We start from the raw sequence: 20,106 nt of genomic DNA on the forward strand, positions 1-20,106 counted from the left end.
CTAGAGAGCATAACCAATCGTTCTGCTTGAGAAGGGGATATAGAGATGCCAGGGGAAACATTCAAAACTTTTCTTTGACCAAAAATTTGTTGAGAGCCCTGAGATCCAAAATGGGTCTCAGATCGCCCGTCTTCTTTGGAACTAGGAAGTAACAGGAGTAAAACTCCCTGCTCTGCTGTTCCAAGGGAACTGGCTCGATGGCATGGAGATGAAGCAGAGCTTGAGCTTCCTGAAAAAGAAGGGCGGTCTGGGATGGACTGGAAGGTCTGGTGGAAGCTGATGAAAATGAAGAGTATCCTTCTCTGATGATGGAAAGGACCCAGAGGTCGGATGTTATGACCGTCCATCTGTTGTAAAAAAGATGGAGACGACCTCCTATAGGTGGAAAAGGAGACAGAGACAGAACGATGGATGTTACGCTCTGGAGTAAACAGTCAAAAAGGCTGAGAAACCTTAGGTGTAGCAGAAGGTTGAGGCTTCTGTTGTTTCTGCGGTGGCTGTTTCTTCAAAGGAGGGCGAGTGTAAGGCGCCGGCTTTGGAGGGAAACGCCTCTGGTAGATGACAGGAGGGCGAGTAGGCCTAGATGGAGTTGGTTTAGGCTTTGGTCCAACTATGGAGGCAAACGATTTAGCATGGTCAGACAAATTTTTAGTGGCAGCCTCGATGGACTCATCAAAAAGGTCACTGCCTTCACAGGGGATGTTCCGCTAGACGATCTTGAAGGTTAGAGTCCATGTCTACGGTGCGAAGCCAGGCTAGACGACGCATGGCCACAGAGCAAGCCGCTGCTCAGGCAGAGAGCTCAAAGCCATCATAAGATGATTGCGGAAGATGGATACGCAACTGAGAAAAAGAAGCAATGACTTCTTGGAATTCAAAATGCATGCTGTCATCCAGATAACTCACAAATTTCGGCAAAAGAGATAAAAGAAACTCAAAATACGTAATAAAATGAAAGTTGTAATTGAGTACTTTTGAAGACATCATAGCATTTTGGTAAATGCGACGTCCAAACTTATCCATGGTCTTCCCTTCCCTGCTAGGAGGAACTGTGGCATACACTCTGGAAGGATGGGATCTCTTTAAAGGGGATTCCACAAGTAAGGATTGATGCGACAATTGGGAATTGTCAAAACCTTTATGATGCATGGTTTTATATCTGGCATCTAACTTTCCTGGAACTGCTGGAATGGAAAAGGGAGTCTCCATGCATCGAGTAAAAGTGTGATCAAGAAGTTTGTGCAATGGCAGTTTGAAAGACTCAGCCGGAGGTTGAGGAAGGTGCATGGTCTCGAGGTATTCTTTAGAGTACTTAGAGCCAGTATCCAGTGGAACATTCAGATCTACAACCATCTGTCTCAAAAATGAAGAAAAAGATAACTGATCTGCAGTGGCACGGCTTTGAGAAGGACTCGAAGATGTCAAGGCAACTGGAGTCGAAGAAGTAGAAGCCTCGGCAGGAAACCATGGCATGAAAGAACCTGGAGACTTAGACGATGCACTGGACATCAGGATGTCTTCGAGAGCGGGCATCAGAGACTTGGAACGAGGAGTTGGAGGTCTCGTCGAGGCCGGAGAGGACCGAGGCTTTAAGGAATGATGTCTCGAAGAATGCCTCAAAGTAGGCCTCGAATGATGTCGAGAACTGTCTTGAACTGGATCTCAAAAGATCTAGCAGAGGTTGCCTTGGAAGCAGTTGGAAGAGCCCTCAAGCAACTTCGAAGACTGGACTCCCTTGGTGGAATGGGAGGTATCATGTCGATGCACTCGCACAGACTCTACTCTATGCGTTTTGTGCTTGGAAGCCCGACCAGTCACTCGCAGAGACTCCGCTCCCTGCATCGAGTGTGGAGGAACAGACCGGGGCACAGGCGGCTCGACCTCGCGGGAGACTTCAGCATGCCCAGGCTGAAGCAGATTAAGAAGTGTAGGTCCCATGGTAGTGAGGACTTTAAGAATCTGCTCCTCCAAAGAGGTCTGGGGCACAGCCGGCAAGGAGGGTACCACGTCTGAAACCGGCCCACCTGCCTTGGCTGGAGGTTCTTGCACAGTGGTGCGAGTGTGTTTCGATTTGGGAGGCTTCGAAACTTTAATCATCACTGGCGGAACCAAGTGCTGAGCTATCTTGACCTGAGGAGACAGGAGAAGATATGGAAGCCGAGGACGTCTAAGCAAGAGCCGCTCCAAAAGGCGAAGGTCTGATGAGGCTCGAGGTGGAAGCAGTAGAAGGAGAGGTGTCGACCGAGGCCAATGTCGAAGACACTTTCGATGCCGAGAAATTAGAAGACTCCATCTCGAAGAGGTTATCCACCAGGAAGCAACAATGATTAAAAGCATGAGGCTTAAGTGTTTGGCAAGGCAGGCACGAGATAGGATGATGATTCTGCCCAAGGCACTTGAGGCAGCGTCAGTGAGGGTCCGTAAGGGATATTGTGCGCTTACGACAACGTTTGAAACCGGTAACAGGCCGGGGCAAAGACAAAAAGACAGCCAACGCAAAGTCAAAGCCCGCGGATTGCGGCTGAGCGGCTTGTACCGGACGAATGGATGGAAGTAAATTTTTTTTTTTAAAGAAAGAAAATAAGTAACACAGCGATTCGTGAGAAAAATAAACACAAAACCACGGTGAGAGAAGGCACGAACAACGAAGTAACCGGAGAGAGCCAAAAAGACAGACTTCTCGGCTCCGTGGAAAACTAAGAACTGAGGAGACGCGCCCTGTGCACTGGGCGGGAAGGCACTCGCACATGCGCTGTGCGGGCGACTCAAAACTTCTAGTTTCTTCAAGCAAGTCTGCTTGTGAGGCGTCTGCATCGATGTTCCGTCGGATGACGTCACCCATATGTGATAATACCTGACTGCTTGTCCTGGGATAAAGTATTATTCATTTACCACTGTTTTAAGGAAATTTACTTGTAGTATACAGCAAGAATAATTCAAACATAGGCAACAGACAATTAAAGCGGTAAAAATATTCAAACGATAATACAGGGTATAGTATAGTATAGTATGCTACATTACTATGTCAACACAATATGTAATAAAACATTTTAACAGACAGTATAGGGTATAAACAAATATGGATATAGATAGAAAATAAAAGGGATTAACTGAAAGAAAGTTACACATATCGTCAGAAAGGTGCTTGAATATAATCTTAACTAAAGTAAGTGGATAAGCAAGTGGTAATTCTTGTGTGTATGCATGCAACTAGCAAGTTTGTTATTTCTTCCATTAAAAGCCTGGATGAAGAGCCGAGCTTTCACCTGCTTCCTGAAATAGAGATAGCTTTGTGTCAGGTGAAGCCTTTCAGGAAGTGCATGTCAGAGTTTGGGGGCCACTTGCATTGCGAGGGAGGTTGGCGCTCATGCGGTGGCACCTGGCATTGACATGCAGTGCATCCCCCACTTGGGCACTGCCACCGCCACCCTCCCCCTCCCCGTATCTTCCACCTGTCAGCCTCTGAAATCATGTCCTGGATGTGATGTCAGAAGGGAGCTGAGGCCAGCATGAGCAGCAAGTGGAAGTGGTCATTGTCACTCCTGGACCTCAGAAATTTCTGGGAGGACGAGGCCCTTCGCACATGCAATAGTCTTCCCGTATGTCTCAATTTTGCTTAGCACAGCATCATAATAGAATGGTGAGCTGCATCAGGAGGAACTCTTGCTCCTTTGGGGCTCTGTGTAGGCTGGTTGTGGTGTCTATTAGGTTCATCATTGTTCTCTCTTATATCAACACACAGTTGAAGCTACCATTTAGAACAGATCATACTCCTGTAACAGCTAGAACAAAAATGTTTCACTACTCTGCTGGCAAGAATGACGAAGAATTGATATTTTCAATCATATGTAGTTACAATGTTCTTCGATTCAAAAAACTTTGAAGCAATTTGCAACTCCATATGAAAGAGTAAAAATCTCTTCATTTGGATGTTTTTCTCCTGTTGGGCTGTAATTTTACAACTGATCTGTAGAAAAAGACTCAGCTGTTGCTACTAGCTGTCAAAAGTACTGTGACTACTGTAGGGCCATTCCTTCCAAGAACCATTTTCTTTCCCACTTGCAACATCTTGGAATTTTACAAGCTGCTCAGACCAGGTTATATTTACCAGCACTGGGGCCCCTCACTTCCCGGGGGAATGTGTGGAAGAGAGACACTATATCTGCAGAATTTGGACAATTCATGCCTGGTACCTTATCTTTTATGGCATGATTTGTGGTTCCCTCTGACATTGGCAAGCCCCTGCAGGACATGCACTGATTAGTTCATATGCGGGGGGCACCCATGGCAGAAGAGGAAGGAAAAGGAGAGCACTTAAGTCAGACAAAGAGAGGTGCTGGAGGTGTTCAGACCCTAAGATTTGTGTCTTTGTGTGCTACCCCAGAAACAAGATTAAAGAGACGCTTCCTTGTGTCGTGCTGCCCTGGGAAGAGAGTGAGAGACTGTCTGAATTCAGAGACCTGTGAACTTTTCCTCTGAATGACACAAAAGACTGACAGCTATTGTGCTGGTATTTACCATCTGACAAGACCTGGTAAATCAGCATTGCTGTAATCTGTCCAAGACTAGCAGAACTTGGACACGCCGCTGGCTAGCTGCCCGGGAAGAGACATTCTTCACACCCTGTGGAGACACCCCTCTACAAACTAATGGTGAGATCAGGAATTTCTTATACTGTTCAGCTGGTTAGAAAGAGATACAAGGAAAGGTTTACGGGACATGATAATTATGCAATTATACACCTTAGTTGTGTGTTTTTCTGTCTCTACAATTCTGAATTTCTAAATGCATATTCTGTGTCTGATCCAGATTTGCTAAGTATTTGCGCATGTTGTCTAGCGGTAATATGCACACACATACACAACTACTATACTAGGTAGTAGAAAAGAAACAAACTGACACCAACTACATCAGAATGGCTTGAGAAAGCCAAAGTTGCAAGGGTCCAAGCTAAACTTGGCCTACCTGACTGTACTGTAGCATCTCACTTAGAGGTGTAGAGGAAAATGCAGTTGGGCATTACTGCTTCCCTCTGGGCCTCCTTAACCTAGCTATGGCCACAGCTTACAGTCATGTGAAAAAACTAGGATACCCCCTCAAATTTCTCACAGCTGAAAGAATTCTGCATTGAGGATTGGGCCAAACTTCTCTCAGACCGATGTCAGAGACTGGTAGATGGCTACAAGAAGCATCTTACTGCAGTTATTTCAGACAAAGGGGGTAACACTAGCTATTAGGGTATCCTAATTTATTCCTCAGTTAGAATACACATTTTTGTGGATATCTTTTGTTTCATGAGCAAATCAAGGAAATTTTTGTTATTTACATGCAATTACTTCACTTTCTTTTCCAGAGATAAATAAAAAAAAAAAAAGATCTGACATCGATATGTGAACATTTCTTAAGAAAAACCTGAATATTTCATGGGGGTGTCCTAATTTTTTCACATGACTGTATATACTTCCTGGACCATGATTTCCTGGCTCCTCCACTCCAATGCCACTTCTCTGTTGGATGGGACTACGAGTTCAAAGCTGGCACCGACACTGTGAGAGAATGTGAGAGGGCACTCGGGAGAACGAGAGGGCACTTTCTGAAGTTTAAAGGAACGTAAGGAAGTTCTTCACCCAGAGAGTGGTAGAAAACTGGAACACTCTTCCGGAGTCTATTATAGGGGAAAACACCCTCCAGGGATTCAAGACAAAGTTGGACAAATTCCTGCTAAACTGGAACGTACACAGGTGAGGCTGGACTCATTTAGAGCACTGGTCTTTGACCTAAGGGCCACCACGTGAGCGGACTGCTGGGCACGATGGACCATTGGTCTGACCCAGTAGCAGCAATTCTTATTTTCTTATGAATGCTATTAAGGAAGAGGGGCAGCCTCCAATAGACTCCCTCACATAGGCCTTTCCAAACCTAAAGTTATGTTAGATGCAGAAAATTCAATTTTTTCTCCATAGAGGTGCCTGTTCCCGAGTACACCATTACAAAGTTTTTAGAAATAGATACTATTTCAGACTATTTAATATTTCTTCCAGAACTCTGTCACTGGAAACCTTTTCTGTTTTGGATCTTACTTCTAGAAGACACATGGGGAGAGCAGGGTTCTGAAGGAGTTCAGAAAATATTTTCTTATGTTTCAGAATATTTAACAGCGGAGTTTTGAGATATATGAAATTACCAGCAGTGTTGTCACATTTTGTACCGATTGCTTGTTGTGGATAGTTAATGCAACATCTTTGTCCTTGTCTTTCATTTCTTTATTTATGCTTTAAACATTAGTCTCTTAGGCTCCCTTTTATTAAGCTGCAGTGGATAGTTAATGCAACATCTTTTTCCTTGCTCTTGTTGGGTTGTTGAATATATTTTGTCTTTCCTTTCTTTATTTATGCTTTAAACATTAGTCTCTTAGGCCCCCTTTTATTAAGCTGCAGTATAGCGTTTTAGTGCTGGCCAGTGAGGTTTCTATTCAATTCCTATGAGTATCAGAACATTTACCTCGCCAGTCAGCGCTAAAATGCTCTACCGTAGCTTGATAAAAGAAGGATTTAAATTTAAAACAATTATGCCAAAACTTAAGATAGCCTGAAGAGTACTTACTGAAGTAAGCTCAGAAGAGGCAACCCATATCACATCAACAAGCAGCAGAATGACAATTCCTAGAACCATTCGCCGTCGCTGGGTGAAAGAACTGCTCTGGGAACACATACGGTTCATGATAAATAGCCACACCATTTGTGATCTAGAATAGAGTAGAATATATTTTACTTCTAAAGTAACAAGACAAGGTAAAATATTTGAAACAAACCACCATATTATTTAGAACCTATTTTTGATTCCTCCACCCCTATACATACCAGAAAAAATCTTAAGGCATCTGGCCCTTAAATGATAGGACATTTAAAGGGCATTTTCAAAAAAAGATAGTAAAAGAAAGCATAAACTGGCACTTGGATGTCTTACTAGTCAAAACGACCAAGTTTCATTTTCAAACCTGACTTTCTGGATTGTCTAGTGGGACTTCTTACCCACTGTACATCCAGAGTAGAAATGGGCAGGCTTAGACTTGGACTGCAGCTATAATCCATCCTTTCCCAGGGTGTCCTAGACAGAATTTAGAAGTTTTCAACTAGACCTGTATGAGAAGCATCTAAGTGCCAAAAGGATACCTAAACTGACCAGATGACCGCTGGAGGAGTTAAGTAATTAGCCTCACACACTCCCCCAGTGGTCACTGACGCCATCCCAACCCCCCAAAATCTGGATGAAACAGTACATACCTGGCTTTAGAACAGCAGCACTTAGTATAGGAAAGCCTAGCAGCGCTTCACACAAGTGTGTTAAGTAGTCAGGTGGGCGGGCTAGTGAACCATAGAGGAGCCAGACCCATAAACCACTCTAACTACTACATTTATGGTGGAAAGTGTTGAACCCCAAAACCCTACTATACTGCTGTTTAGGTGCCATCTACAGCCATAAGGGCTTCTGGGATGGTAGACAAGTGGGTATAGTAGGTTTTGGGGGGAGTTTTGGAAGGCTCACCATGCATTATAAAGGGGGTTACGGTGAGATGTAATTCTGGCACTTTATGTGAAGTTCACAGCAGTGCCTTCTAATGTGCCCCAATGTTCTATTGGCATGTCTGTGTGACCAGTCCATTCGAAAGCTGGCCACTCCCACATCCAAATGGGCTTCATTTGGACATTTTCAACTTGGACAGAATTGTGGTCAAAAATGAGGAATAAAGTTAGACGTCCTGATTAGAGAATGACACGGTGACAAAATTCATCACCGTTCCCGTCCCCGTGGATAACCGCAGGAAATAATCCCATGTAATTTTCTAGTGTCTATTTCAAGCTCGGTCCTTCTACACCAGCATTCTTCAAAGCAAAGCTTGTGGGTCAGTGGTTGTGGCTATTCATACTCTGATTCTTATGTGAGCCAAGGATAATGAAGCCATTGTGACATCACTGATGTGATTGGTTCTTAGGCACTAGTGGAATGAGGCATTATGACATCACAATATCTGCTCTGAGCCAGAGACTGTCATTCTGTAGTGTCTGTTTCAACCTCAGTCCTTCTACACCAGCATTCTTCAAAGCAAAGCATGCGGGTCAGTGGTTGTGCCCAATTATACTCTGATTCTTCCCTCTCTCATTAAAGAATGACATGAAGATGGTTTCCTGCGGGGACGGGAACGGTGATGAATTTTGTCACCGTGTCATTCTCTAGTCCTGATGTTGGACATCTAGTTGGACATCCTGGTGGCCAAGACATCCAACTAGACGATTTTCAAAAAAGATGTTGGACAACCAGAACTTAAGAAAATGGACCCTTCTGGAAGTCCAGTTTTGGATGTTTTGCGGGAAATGTCCAAAGTCGGACTTAAGACGTCCTACAGAAAATGTCCCTCCACTTGTGAATTTTAAGATAAGAATTCAGAACTCATGCACGCATATACAGTTTGGGACCGATTTTATAAATTGACGTCCCGATTGTAGGTGTCAGAAAAAACTTGAAGACCCACCTCTTTGACAATTAACCGTTTCAACTTCTGTATAGCACCTCCTACTTCTAGGCCCCTCCCCTTGCTTCTCCATGCCCCCCCCCCACTACTTTCCCACTTCCTCTTTGATCTGTCGCCTTGAGCTTGTATAGGTTTGTGCGACTCACAAATGAAAGATTAGATTAGATCCTCTGAAAGGCTTTTTTTTCTGCTGCGTTAGGTATGTGTTAGCACCTATCATAGCTTAATAAAAGGACCCCTTTATTCTTAAGTCTTTTGATAAGGAATGAAAATTATTTTCTAGATCCACTGAATCGTTATTTCAGTTAAATATTAGATCAAACCAAGTGATTTTGTTTCAGTTTTCGAGTTGTTTACGTTGCTCAGTTTTACTTAAAGGTGTTGCATTTTGTTTTATGGCATATGTGATTATTTTTTGCTTGTTATTATGATATGCTTTGATATGTGGAATAAAAATGCTTTATTTTCTTTATTTCTTTATTCTTCATTCTTTTTATTTTTGCTTGACTGTAACTTATATATTCATTTTATTATCTGCTATTTTATTTTTTTTTAAATGTAACCCTTTATTTTCATCCTTTCTGAATACTTTAGGGTTCCTTGTAGCTACTATTTATGATGTTTTCTCTGGGGGCTCTTCTTCCTTCCTCTTTCCAATTTATCTTTTATTCAAGCAATATTTTTCTCTCAGGCACTTTAGTTTAGATTGTGAGCCCATCTGGAACAGAGAGGGTATTCAATGTGACTATTATATTAATAGTCACGTAGAAGTGCTATATCAAATTCAATAAATACAATACAAAAATAAAATGTCAGGAATAGTTCCATTTTGTATATGAGAAAACTACCTAGCACATCTTGCCTAAAAGCACAGGAAAGGGAAACTAAACCTAAATTCACATGACCATCCAGAAGTGTTGGCAGTGAGTGTCAGATTCAACGTAGCCTATGCCAGGTTGCCTTTTCCTATGAAAATATCAGCAGGTTACTTGTCACAAAATTTAAATGGGAAGAAGAGTTGGGAAAGATTCCAGGGAACAGTTTACTCAGGCACCCATGACTGGAGAGAACTGTCACAGACAGACTCAGAAAGGGATATAATAGAATGAAGAAAAAGGATAAAAAGAGGATAAAGAAAGTTTGTCATAAAATTTCAAATGATGTAATATTGTGTACTTGATGTAAGATGAAAAATGAATAAAGAATTTGGAAAAAAAAGAAAGAAAGTTTGTCATAACAAAAATAACTTCTATTATATTAGTTTTTTAAAATTTTGCCCACTGTCCTCCAAATTCTGTATATGGTGCCTAAAGTTGTGCACATACATTGATAAGCATAGCTGGCCTAAACACCTAAGTTATGTATCACACACAGGCAAATAGCACAATTCTATAAAAGGTATACGCACCTTGTAGATTTGCATTAAGCGCTGTCCTAGGGTCCATATATAGAATATGGTTGTGTGTTTCAACTTGTCTTGCTTTTAGTGTTTACAGAAATGTGTTCTGGCTCAGAGTATTTGGACTGTTACTCAAAAGGTGAGAGTTGCTAATATGAGCAATTTCTTTTTTCCCAGCGCCAAGAGCAATGTAAGGAAATTCTTCTTTACGGAGAGGGTGGTGGATGCCTGGAATGCGTTCCCGAGAGGTGGTGGAGAAGAAAACAGAGATGGAGTTCAAAGAAGAATGGGATGAACACAGAGGATCTAGAATCAGAAAATAATAGTAAATATTGAAGCACTAAGGCCAGTACTGGGCAGACTTGCACGGTCTGTGTCTGTATATGGCCGTTTGGTAGAGGATGGGCTGGGGAGGGCTTCAATGGCTGGGAGGGTGTATATGGACTGGAGTGAGCTTTGACAGAGACTTCAGTAGTTGGAACCTAAGAACAGTACCGGGCAGAGTTTTAGATCCTTGCCCAGAAATAGCTAAGTGACTTCATGCCAACAGCTTTCTTCGTTTCTCCTATCTCTGTCATCAGCTGTCTCCCTCCCTTCGACCAGCTCCAACACCCTTTTATCTGCAACAGCAGTGGGAGCATATACCTATGCTCCTGACACTCTCCTTCTTTGTCCAACACATTCAACAGTACTGGCAGGAGCTTGTGCCTTTGTCCCCACAGTTCTCTTCTTAATCCAACGCTACTGCTAGCATCATGTAGAATATGAAACATGAGAACAGCAGAACGAATGAAGAAGCAGAACATGGCAGGAGCAATGGCATAAGCTTCTGACACCCCTAAGGGACTCTGCTTTAGTAGCCCACACTGATGGTGTCATTAGAGAATATGAGGAAGGCCGATTTTTAAGGGCTTTCCGATTAGAACCAGAAACCTCAAAAACCCCACCAACGGGGAATTTAATCAGTACATTCCAGTTGCCGAAGCCAAAATTATATTTATTGGGAATCAGATGCAGGTGCAGTATTTTTCACATGCATACCTTTCACAGTAACTCTGGAAAAGAAAAGAAAGAAAAGCTTGACTTTTTTAAACTGAGATAACCGTCATCAAATAGGTGCAGTTTCAGGTTGATGGAATTCTGAAAAACAAAATGTAGAAAAGCTATGAAATATGTATTGAGCATCGTGCCCACAAAACATTTTTACTCTGCAAGGTCTTGAAAACAAAGAAAAATAGTACCCAAATATTACACAGCTTATTATTCAGTGAATTATGACTTTTATAACAGGTTTTACATAAGTAAGCTGCAGAAGAACAAGAACGCAAGAGATTAAGAGAAAACGTTTAAAAAATATATATATTTAAGTACTTTTTTGGCATTCTAAGCTCCCTTTGTTACCTCTTTATAAATGGGCAAAAATATTTGTTGCTGAGAAAAATGTCTTCAAAGTACTCTCTGTTTGACGTACAAAAGTACTCCTTTTTCCTAAACATATGCAAGCAGCATATGAATTATGGTCTGTGGTACTTCAATGCCACTCTTAAATAATATATCAGTTTTTAGCTATTTAACTATTAACAAGCTTTGCAATTCCATAAAAAGCAAAACATTACTACCATTAAATTTATTAGAGGTAAAAACATAAGTTTTCCCCAGTGAAAATTCTGCATTCATGCTTTCTACTTTTAAAATATTGGGCTATTTCCATTAACAAGGGACAACATTTTGAAAAATTTGCCCCCAATCATTTTAATGAGCTCTATTCAAAATTAGGTTGGTGCTTTTTCATTTTTCTACATATCAACTGCCTTTCCCTGCCCACCAAAATGCCCTCCTCTTTAGTCACCCTTCCCTCCTCCAGGAACTGGTGGTATTCCCATCACTATTGCTTCTGGCTTCTCATCAGGTCTGCCTCAGAAAACCTATTATTACTAGCAGTGCAGCTCTACACCCCTGAGCTGTGTGCTATTTACACAGTAGTTATAACCGATTCACTTTGGTTAACTGAATTGATTAGAATCGGACTCACCAATTCAGTGACCGACTAACCCCCTCCCCTTCAAGTGAGACCTGACATACCTCCAGGCTTCCTAAAGCAGCAGCAGCGGCAGCACCTTGAATAAGTTGCTTGGGCCTCCCCCACCAGGGCTTTCCCTCTGCCACATCACTGATGATGTCAATAATGTCACAGCAGAAGGAAACTCTGGCGGGGCAGGCCACAAGCAGCCTGCTCACAGTGCTGCCTCTGCTGCTTTGGGGGGCCCAACCAGGGTGGGGGGGAAATGCTGCACAGGTGGTTGGGAAGGAGGGAAGCAGCTACACAAGGGGGGAGAGAGGAAAGAGGAAGAATTGTTGGACATGGGGTGGAGGAGAGGAAGGGAGATATGCAACAAAAGAAGTGGAAAGGGGGAGAGGGAGATAGTAGACAGTGGGAAAGAAACAGAAGTGTTGGATATGAAAGTGGAAGTAAAGGTACAGAGATGGAAGATGGATGGTAAGCACAGAGAAAGAAGAAAACGTCAAATGGGCAGAAGATCCTGGCAAGTAAGTTAACAGAAGACAAACAGAAACCAGAGCCTAGAATCAACATGATTTGAATAATAAAATGACCAGACAACAAAAGGTATTTATTTATTTTTAGTATTTATATACCACTTATAGCCCAAGTGGTTTACATTAAGGTACTCAAGTATTTTTCCTTGTCTGTCCTGGTGGGCTCATACTCTAGCTAATGTACCTGGGGCAAAGGGGGATTAAGTGACTTGCCCAGGGTCACAAGGAGATGTGCAGGTTTGAACCCACAACCTCAGGGTGCTGAGGCTGTAGCTCTAACCACTGCATATGTTCTATTTTGTGATTACAATATGTCAGATTTGAAATGTGTATCCTGCCAGAGCTGGTATTAGACAGCGAGCATGAACTAGGACATAACAGAGAGAGGAAAGTCTTTGTTTACACCACAGCGCCAGCACGGGGTTGGAGAGGGCAACGAGGGGTGGGGTGGGTGAAGAGGCTACAAAATAAACCCACTAGGACGTTTGGAGGGAAAAAAAAAAAAAACACCAATTGGGTAGGAAAAGTGAAAAATCAATTCAATAGGCCAGAATCGAATTGAAATTTTTTTTCCCTAAATCAGGCAGGCAGCAATACTGCACAGTAGAGAAAAATGGAGGGATGCCAGTAGTCAGGTAATATGTTAAAAGACAGAAGGGAAAAAAAGATTCTGAATGAGGGAGAAGATCATTGGACAGGGAAGTTATTAAGGTGCAGTAAAAGTCAGACACATGTATCATGTAAGAAAAGACTTATGATCTTCTAGATCAATGTTCTTCAACCTCAGTCCATGGATCGGTACCGGTCCGCAGAAATTTCCTGCCGGTCCACGGTGCCAGCACGTGCATCGGGCCCAAGACAGTATTCTTCAGCTGCCGGTCCACGGTATGATCGATGCGGTGTCGTCTTCGGGCCGGCTCCCTCTTCCTCAATGCTGCAGTGCACAAAGCTGTGGGCAGAGGCTCCTTCGCACGTCCTGCGCCTAAACCAGAAACCTTCTCTCTGACATCGCAATGTCAGAGGGAAGGCTTTCAGATGAGGAACGGGATGCACAAGGAGCCACTGCCCACGGCTTTGTGCACTGCAGCACTGAGGAAGAGGGAGCCGGCCTGAAGATAACACAAGGGGCGACATAAAATGGCCAGGCGGGAGCAGCCAGAAGGAAAGGAACAGCATGGAGGGAGGGAAACAACGGTAGGAGGAATAATTTTATTTTTGAATTTAGTGATTGATTTACATCTGCGGTCTGTATTTTGCACTGTTTAGGAAGAAATGCATTTGTTTTTTTTCCTTCTGGGATTGTACTGCATGCAGAGTCTTGCATCTTAGGGTTTGTTTGTATATATTAGTACTTTTAGTTTTTGGTCCCATATTTGCATGGGGTTATCTGTGTTCTGGTAGGAATGAATATTGAGAAGCATACAGCGTGCTTTGTGTAGTTTAATTTTGTGGTTAACCATTATGGGCTCCTTTTATCAAGCTGCGGTAGGCGGTTAACGCGCGGAATTCCACGCGTACAACCGCCTACCACACTAGTCGCTAACGCCTCCATTGACGAGGCGTTAGTTTTTTGGTGTGCCACGGGGGTTAGTGCGTGATGGAATGTCCGACGTGCACCTTGATAAAAGGAGCCCTATGTGTTAATACGATTATATTGTGTGTATATATGAAAAATGAATGGAAAAAACGGTTACAATTAGTACTATTATGGGGGCGGGGTTTGGGGCGGAGATAGGCGTGGTTTGGCCCACAAATTAGTCCAGTGTTCTTCAACTGCCGGTCCACAGACCAGTGCCGGTCCACAAAATAATTATTTTATTTCCGCCGGTCCATAGGTGTCAAAAGGTTGAAGAACACTGTTCTAATCAACTTTGACAGGTATCTTATGCTTGTAAAGATACCTATCAATGTTCAACGTCTTCTCTTACTTTGTCACTAAAGATTTATTTATCAATCTTATTTATAGCTCACATAGTCCACAATCTACACAGGTTACAATAACACATGCACAATAATAAAGACAATTTTCCAAATTTTGGATTACAATTACCTAAATGTAGTGGATGAAAGGAAACTATTTCTTATTGTATTCTAAATTTTAATTTAGTTCAAGAATTTTTGTTAATCTCCAAAGTATTGGTGATATAAAAGTGAAATTAACAAAGAATAAATAAAAAATAATAAAAGACTAACAACAACAACAACATACATAGAAACATGATGCAAATAAAGGCCAAATGGCCCGTCCAGTCTGCCCATCCCCAATAACAATTATCTCTTCCTCTCTCTAAAAGATCCCATGTGCCTATCCCAGGCTTTCTTAAAATCAGACACAGTCTCTGTCTCCACCACCTCATCCGGGAGACTGTTCCACGCATCTACCACCCTTTCTGTAAAAAAGTATTTCCTTAGATTTCTCCGGAGCCTATCAACCCTTAATTTCATCCTATGCCCTCTCATTCTGGAGCTTCCTTTCAAATGAAAGAGACTATACTCATGCGCATTTACACCACATAGGTATTTAAATGTCTCTATCATATCTCCCCCCCTCTCCTTTAAGTCTGTCCCCATATGTCTTATGATGAAGACCACGCACCATTTTAGTAGCCTTCCTCTAGACCAGCCAGTCAGGTTTTCAAGATATCCCTAATGAATTTGCATGAGAGAGATTTGCATACCTGTCATTTTCATTATATGCAAATCTCTCTCATGCATATTCATTAGGGATATCTTGAAAACCTGACTGGCTGGGGGTCCCCCAGGACAGGTTTGGGAACCACTGCTCTAGACTAACTCCATCCTTTTAAAATCTTTTTGAAGGGCTTAAAATTCATTTCTCCTCTCTCATTTGTTCTTTAGAGATTTATGAATGTGTTTTTTAATTTTGCTACCAAGCTGCATTTCAGCTGTCAGAACTTTGCATTTTATATTAATAATATACTGCAGAGATATTCTGTACTCAAGAGAGACTTAAGCAAACAACAGCTAGGAAAGTAAAGCAAAGTGCGATTCTGTTGTTTTTGCCAAATCTTAACAGTACACACTATAACAGCATTAAAAAAAAGGTTGTCACTTTGGACTTGAACCTTAAATGCAAGAGAGTGGAGACTATAACCTGGATACAAAAGCCCACTTTCTCATCTCTCCTATAATATTAATAGAAGGCATACCTGATTCTGTTATATTTTTTGGATACAAACTGTTTCATGTTCATTTTAGTGTTCGTTTATTAAAGACTTGGCGTCTTGTACACCATTCCTGCAGTTTGTTCCTTGTTCGACATATCACTGCAGTTCTGTTGGATTTTTTTGTTTGTGTATACTGTAAGGCTGCACATAAATAGCATAGCATAGCTTGCAACTGGGAAGGGGGCATAAACAGGAGAAAATGGGTGAGATGTGGGTCTTCAAGAGGATGAGGTGGGGGGTAAAATCTGCTTGTAAAACTTGCTTCTAGTATAACAGGTTTAGTATTAATGCTCAGAGAGACATCACATTTATAGTCTGGATAAAAGGGGTGAATCATTTACAGGATGCAGATTAAAGGGGTGACTATGCCATGTGGGTGGAAGCAGCAAACTGAAAGGTTGCCTTGATAGAGGAGAGTAAAGTTACAGTGACAGCTAGGAAGGTGAGGAGAAAGCATGAGAGACTGTGTGTTATGCTGAGATTTAGAGGGAGACAGAACGGCAGTTGGAGTGAGAGAGGGAACTGAAGAGGCTGGAGCCTGAGAAAGAAAAAAAGGCACAAATGAATTTTAGACCTTATTATGGAGGAATCCTATGCAGAACACTACAAATAAATTTTACAACATTTTAAAATATTATGTGCAGAATTTTCAAAAATTTCACCAGGAGTACTGAGTGAAATAATTAAACTGCTTTGATTCTACCACAGAAAGGGTGGTATATAAAGAATTTAATAAATAAAATGCATGCATTTTATAGAATACTGGGTGTGTGTGGCACAGGGGTTAGAGCTACAGCCTCAGCACCCTGAGGCTGTGGGTTCAAATCCCTTGCTGCTCCTTGTGACCCTGGGCAAGTCACTTAATCCCCTCATTGCCCCAGATACGAGTTTGAGCCCACCAGGACAGATAGGGAAACATGATAAAGTACCTGAATGTAAACCACTTAGGATATAAGTGGTATATAAATAATAAAAATAAATAAATAAATAAATGTGTATGCATCGAGTGGTATATTTAGGTGTGTCTGCTTACATCTGCCATTGACTTTGACTAAACAGCATTCCTTTTTTGGGGTGTGTGCTAATACAGGATTTGTGCTAGTATTCTATAACTGCTTTGGGGTGTCCTGTCATTATAGAATTGGTACATCCTTTGTAGAACCCCAATGCAACGCAAGGTGTGTGAATTTCAGTTTTGGTACTAAAACTGACCTGAAATCCTAATTTGGTCCTTTTTCAGTTCCGGTCAAAAATACAAGTGTATTTTCTGCTGAAACTCTAGTGCAGCCCCCTGCTCCCTCTCCTCCCCTCCCCCAAGCAGCTTTCATCTGAGGTCCAATACCCTCATGGGAATAAAAATAAAGCCCCTGTCTGCCCCCTACCCCCCAGGCTTACCTTAAAAGCATTGCTGGTGTAATGGGGGCCAGCTCTGTTGTCAACATAGACATCAGGATTTCAAGTGGCAGCTTCTCAAGACTGCTGCCAGAAGTCATGGCAGCCATGTTGTCAACGTAGCCTGCATGGGTAGGACCAATTAACTATCCATTCTGGCTCGAGCCTCAACATGACTACTGCACATTATGATAGCACAAGCCGCTTGAAGACCCAGCAAGGGCAGGAGCGAGTGTGGATCACTCCTGTTCCAACTGATTTAAAATAAGCTTGGGGGCGGGGGTGGCTTTTGGACCCCTGAAGGTGGCATTCACAGCCAAAACATGGATTGTGTTTGGGTCCATACCACAATTCATTGGTGTGTTGTATGGATTAACTTTTTTCTGCATCATTTGTGAAGAATTATCACAATAAACTCTGACATCAAGTACTTCATATCCACAGTTCTGCATTTGTTTTTTGGCTTCCCCTTGGTATTCTGTGGATTCTGTTGGGTGTTCTTTTTGTTTGAGAGGATCTGGCCCTATAGGTAGTGGGAGGGTTGAGAAAACATCACCTTGCCTTTGCTCCAGGGGAGGGGAGTGGGGATGACAGACAGCCTCAGAGGTGAGCTGGCTGGTCCTTAAAAGGGAGTTAGTCCTTTTTGGAGTGATGGAGGGAAGAGTGCAGCGCAGTTTCATTTACGGTTTCTTTTTAGGCTGAACTTAACAACTAAAATTCAGTCAAGTTCAGTTTTAGCCGAAACAGAAAAAAATAGCTTCTGCAATCTCTTCGTCTCTATAAAAAAAGAAATTCATTAATGCTGGGTTTTACTAAACGGTGCTAGAGATTTTTAGCATAGGCTGGTGAGGTAAATGCTCTGATGCTCATATGAATTCTATGAACGTCAGAGAATTTACCTCTCTGGCCCATGCTAAAAACCTTTAGTGCCGTTTAGTAAAAGGAGCCCTAAGTAAGGCCTTGATTAGAAGGAAAAAGAAAACATAGCTGACAAAGAAAAGCAGAATGAATTAAGAGTAAATAGAACAGAGATTACAGAGAACAACAATTCAAAGATTGCAAGAACAGAAAACTGTATTCAGTAGTATAGTAAAGGGGTGCACAGTCTTGGTAAGGGCGCTGACACCCATCCTCCTCTCTGCCTCCCCCCCCCCACGTGTGCACCTCTTCCTCGTATCTTTTTAACTTTCCCTGCATGAGCAGCATTATGAACTTGCTGCCCGCATCGGTGTTGCCTCTCTCTGACATCACTTCCAGACCCCACTCCTAAGAAGTGACATAAACGGGATACCAATACAACGCAGGAAACAAATTTATGATGTTGCTCATGCCTGGAAAATTAAAAAGGTACACAGGAAGGGGAGGTGCGGGCACCATCATCCCAGGTGCCACTCACCCTCGCTACATCACCGATTGTAGTATAGAAAAAAGTGGAACAAATAACTTTTTAAAAAAAACAACATAACTACACTATAATCTCAGGAATAGAGATCAGCACATCTAAAGTATTACATTGGACACCTAGGGGTCCTTTTATCAAGCCGCGTTAAACCGCCTGCCGCGCTAGCCGCTAACGCCTGCATTGAGCAGGCGTTAGTTTTTTAGCCAGTCGCGGGGTTTAGCACATGATGAAATGTCTGACGCGCTAACCCCGCTTGCGTGGCTTGATAAACGGACCCCTTAATCTATAATTTAATTTTAAAAAACCACACTATGAACAATGCCACTCTAAATAGATTATTCTGAAGCATAACCAAATGTTTTTACAAGCTATGTTACAGTATTAAAGAAAGAGCCTAGCTTCCTGCAGGGAAGAAAAGGCACTCAACTTTTAATACTTCAAATTAGATTGTATGCACATTAGTGACAGAGAAAGTACCAGTAGGTTATACAATACGAACCACTTTGCTCATGTCACAGAAAGACATATCAAGAATCTAACAATAAATAAAAGCCTTTTTTTTTCCAGAAAAATTAACAGCCAGAGTAATCTTGCCTGATAAAACAGCTTCCATGGCATCCAAAGGGTTGTACACAAAATCCAGTCTCTAGAGAAAAAGGGGAAATAAAGAGGGGAAAAATGAATATTCAGATTATAAGGAAAATAACCAAAGATATTTCCTCTTTTTTTTCTCCCAAAAAGTATAGCTTCTAACATACTATATGTGCCCACAAGTTCATGTTTACAGAATGCACTTCATAAAGCAAGATCAGTTTCCAAACCCAAATGTAATCCGAGTACGCATTCAAGAGATACTGTGATGCTAACAGAGATAACACTGTGTACACTGGAACTCGTTACACAGGAAACGCAAATCAAGCGTTGGGGCGCACTGACAGTGAAATTGCGAAACCGAGCCCATCGCAGAGATACCGAGTCACACGCTCACGAGCACTCGGGGGGGGAGGGGGTCGATCTTCTCCCACACTCTGCCCAATCTATCATGTCCCCCCTCCTCCTCCTTTTCTTCCTGCCCGCGATCTAACAGCGCCGCTTCCCGATCCTCCCCTCCCCCCTCCGTCAACCCCCGTACCCGAGGTCGCCCACAACCAATCCCAGAGCTCTCCCGATAACCCCCGTCCCCTCTGACACACAACCTCTTTCCCCCTTCGGAGGCGTCCCGCCTCGCGGATTAAAGGGAAGTTACGTCAGAGGAGGGCGGAAAACGGCGAGGCTTTCTGTCGCCGCCGATCCCGAAACGGACAAGCTGGGAAGTGGAGGGCTGCGGAGGTAAAAGTAGTTCCCTCCCGGGCTCGCGACGAGCCTCTTGGCGGTCAAAAACGGTACCTAAGTCGAGGGACGTCCAAGTACCGCCTTCCTCGTCCCGTCAATGGCTCTGCGCAGCCGCACTTGCTCTCTGCCCGAGCTGCTGCAGCCGCGAGGTTCCTCCTGCCACATGCACGAGACATCAGCATGAGAGGTCACCTGATCCGTGGGCGCATGTGCGTGGCGACCTCCGCGTGCAGCTAGGTTGCTGCAGGTGGAAGTTGCGAGACCCCAGCGCGCCGGTAGATCAGTGGATAGACAGCCTCTGATATAT

At 42.8% G+C, this 20,106-nt stretch overlaps 1 protein-coding gene across 5 annotated transcripts in view; it reads right to left on the reverse strand.

The window, feature by feature from the left end:
- SLC35F5 (solute carrier family 35 member F5) overlaps positions 1-20,063 on the reverse strand; it is a 141,935-nt gene extending 121,872 nt beyond the window's left edge. For 2 of the 5 annotated variants that reach the window (XM_033944448.1, XM_033944445.1), the window contains exons 1-4: positions 19,664-19,803; positions 19,062-19,113; positions 10,971-11,069; positions 6,604-6,745 (exon numbers count right to left, since the gene is read on the reverse strand). In XM_033944448.1, coding sequence (XP_033800339.1) covers positions 6,604-6,738 — 135 coding nt within the window. In that variant the 5' untranslated portion in view covers positions 6,739-6,745; positions 10,971-11,069; positions 19,062-19,113; positions 19,664-19,803. Of the gene's footprint in view, positions 1-4,518; positions 4,683-6,603; positions 6,746-9,938; positions 10,139-10,970; positions 11,070-19,061; positions 19,114-19,663; positions 19,804-19,853 lie in introns of those variants that run through there. The other 3 variants (XM_033944446.1, XM_033944447.1, XM_033944449.1) reach the window with 3 other exon arrangements.
- Between the last annotated feature and the right edge of the window lie 43 nt (positions 20,064-20,106).

Source organism: Geotrypetes seraphini, chromosome 5 (assembly GCF_902459505.1).
Source record: "Geotrypetes seraphini chromosome 5, aGeoSer1.1, whole genome shotgun sequence".
NCBI lineage: Eukaryota > Metazoa > Chordata > Amphibia > Gymnophiona > Dermophiidae > Geotrypetes > Geotrypetes seraphini.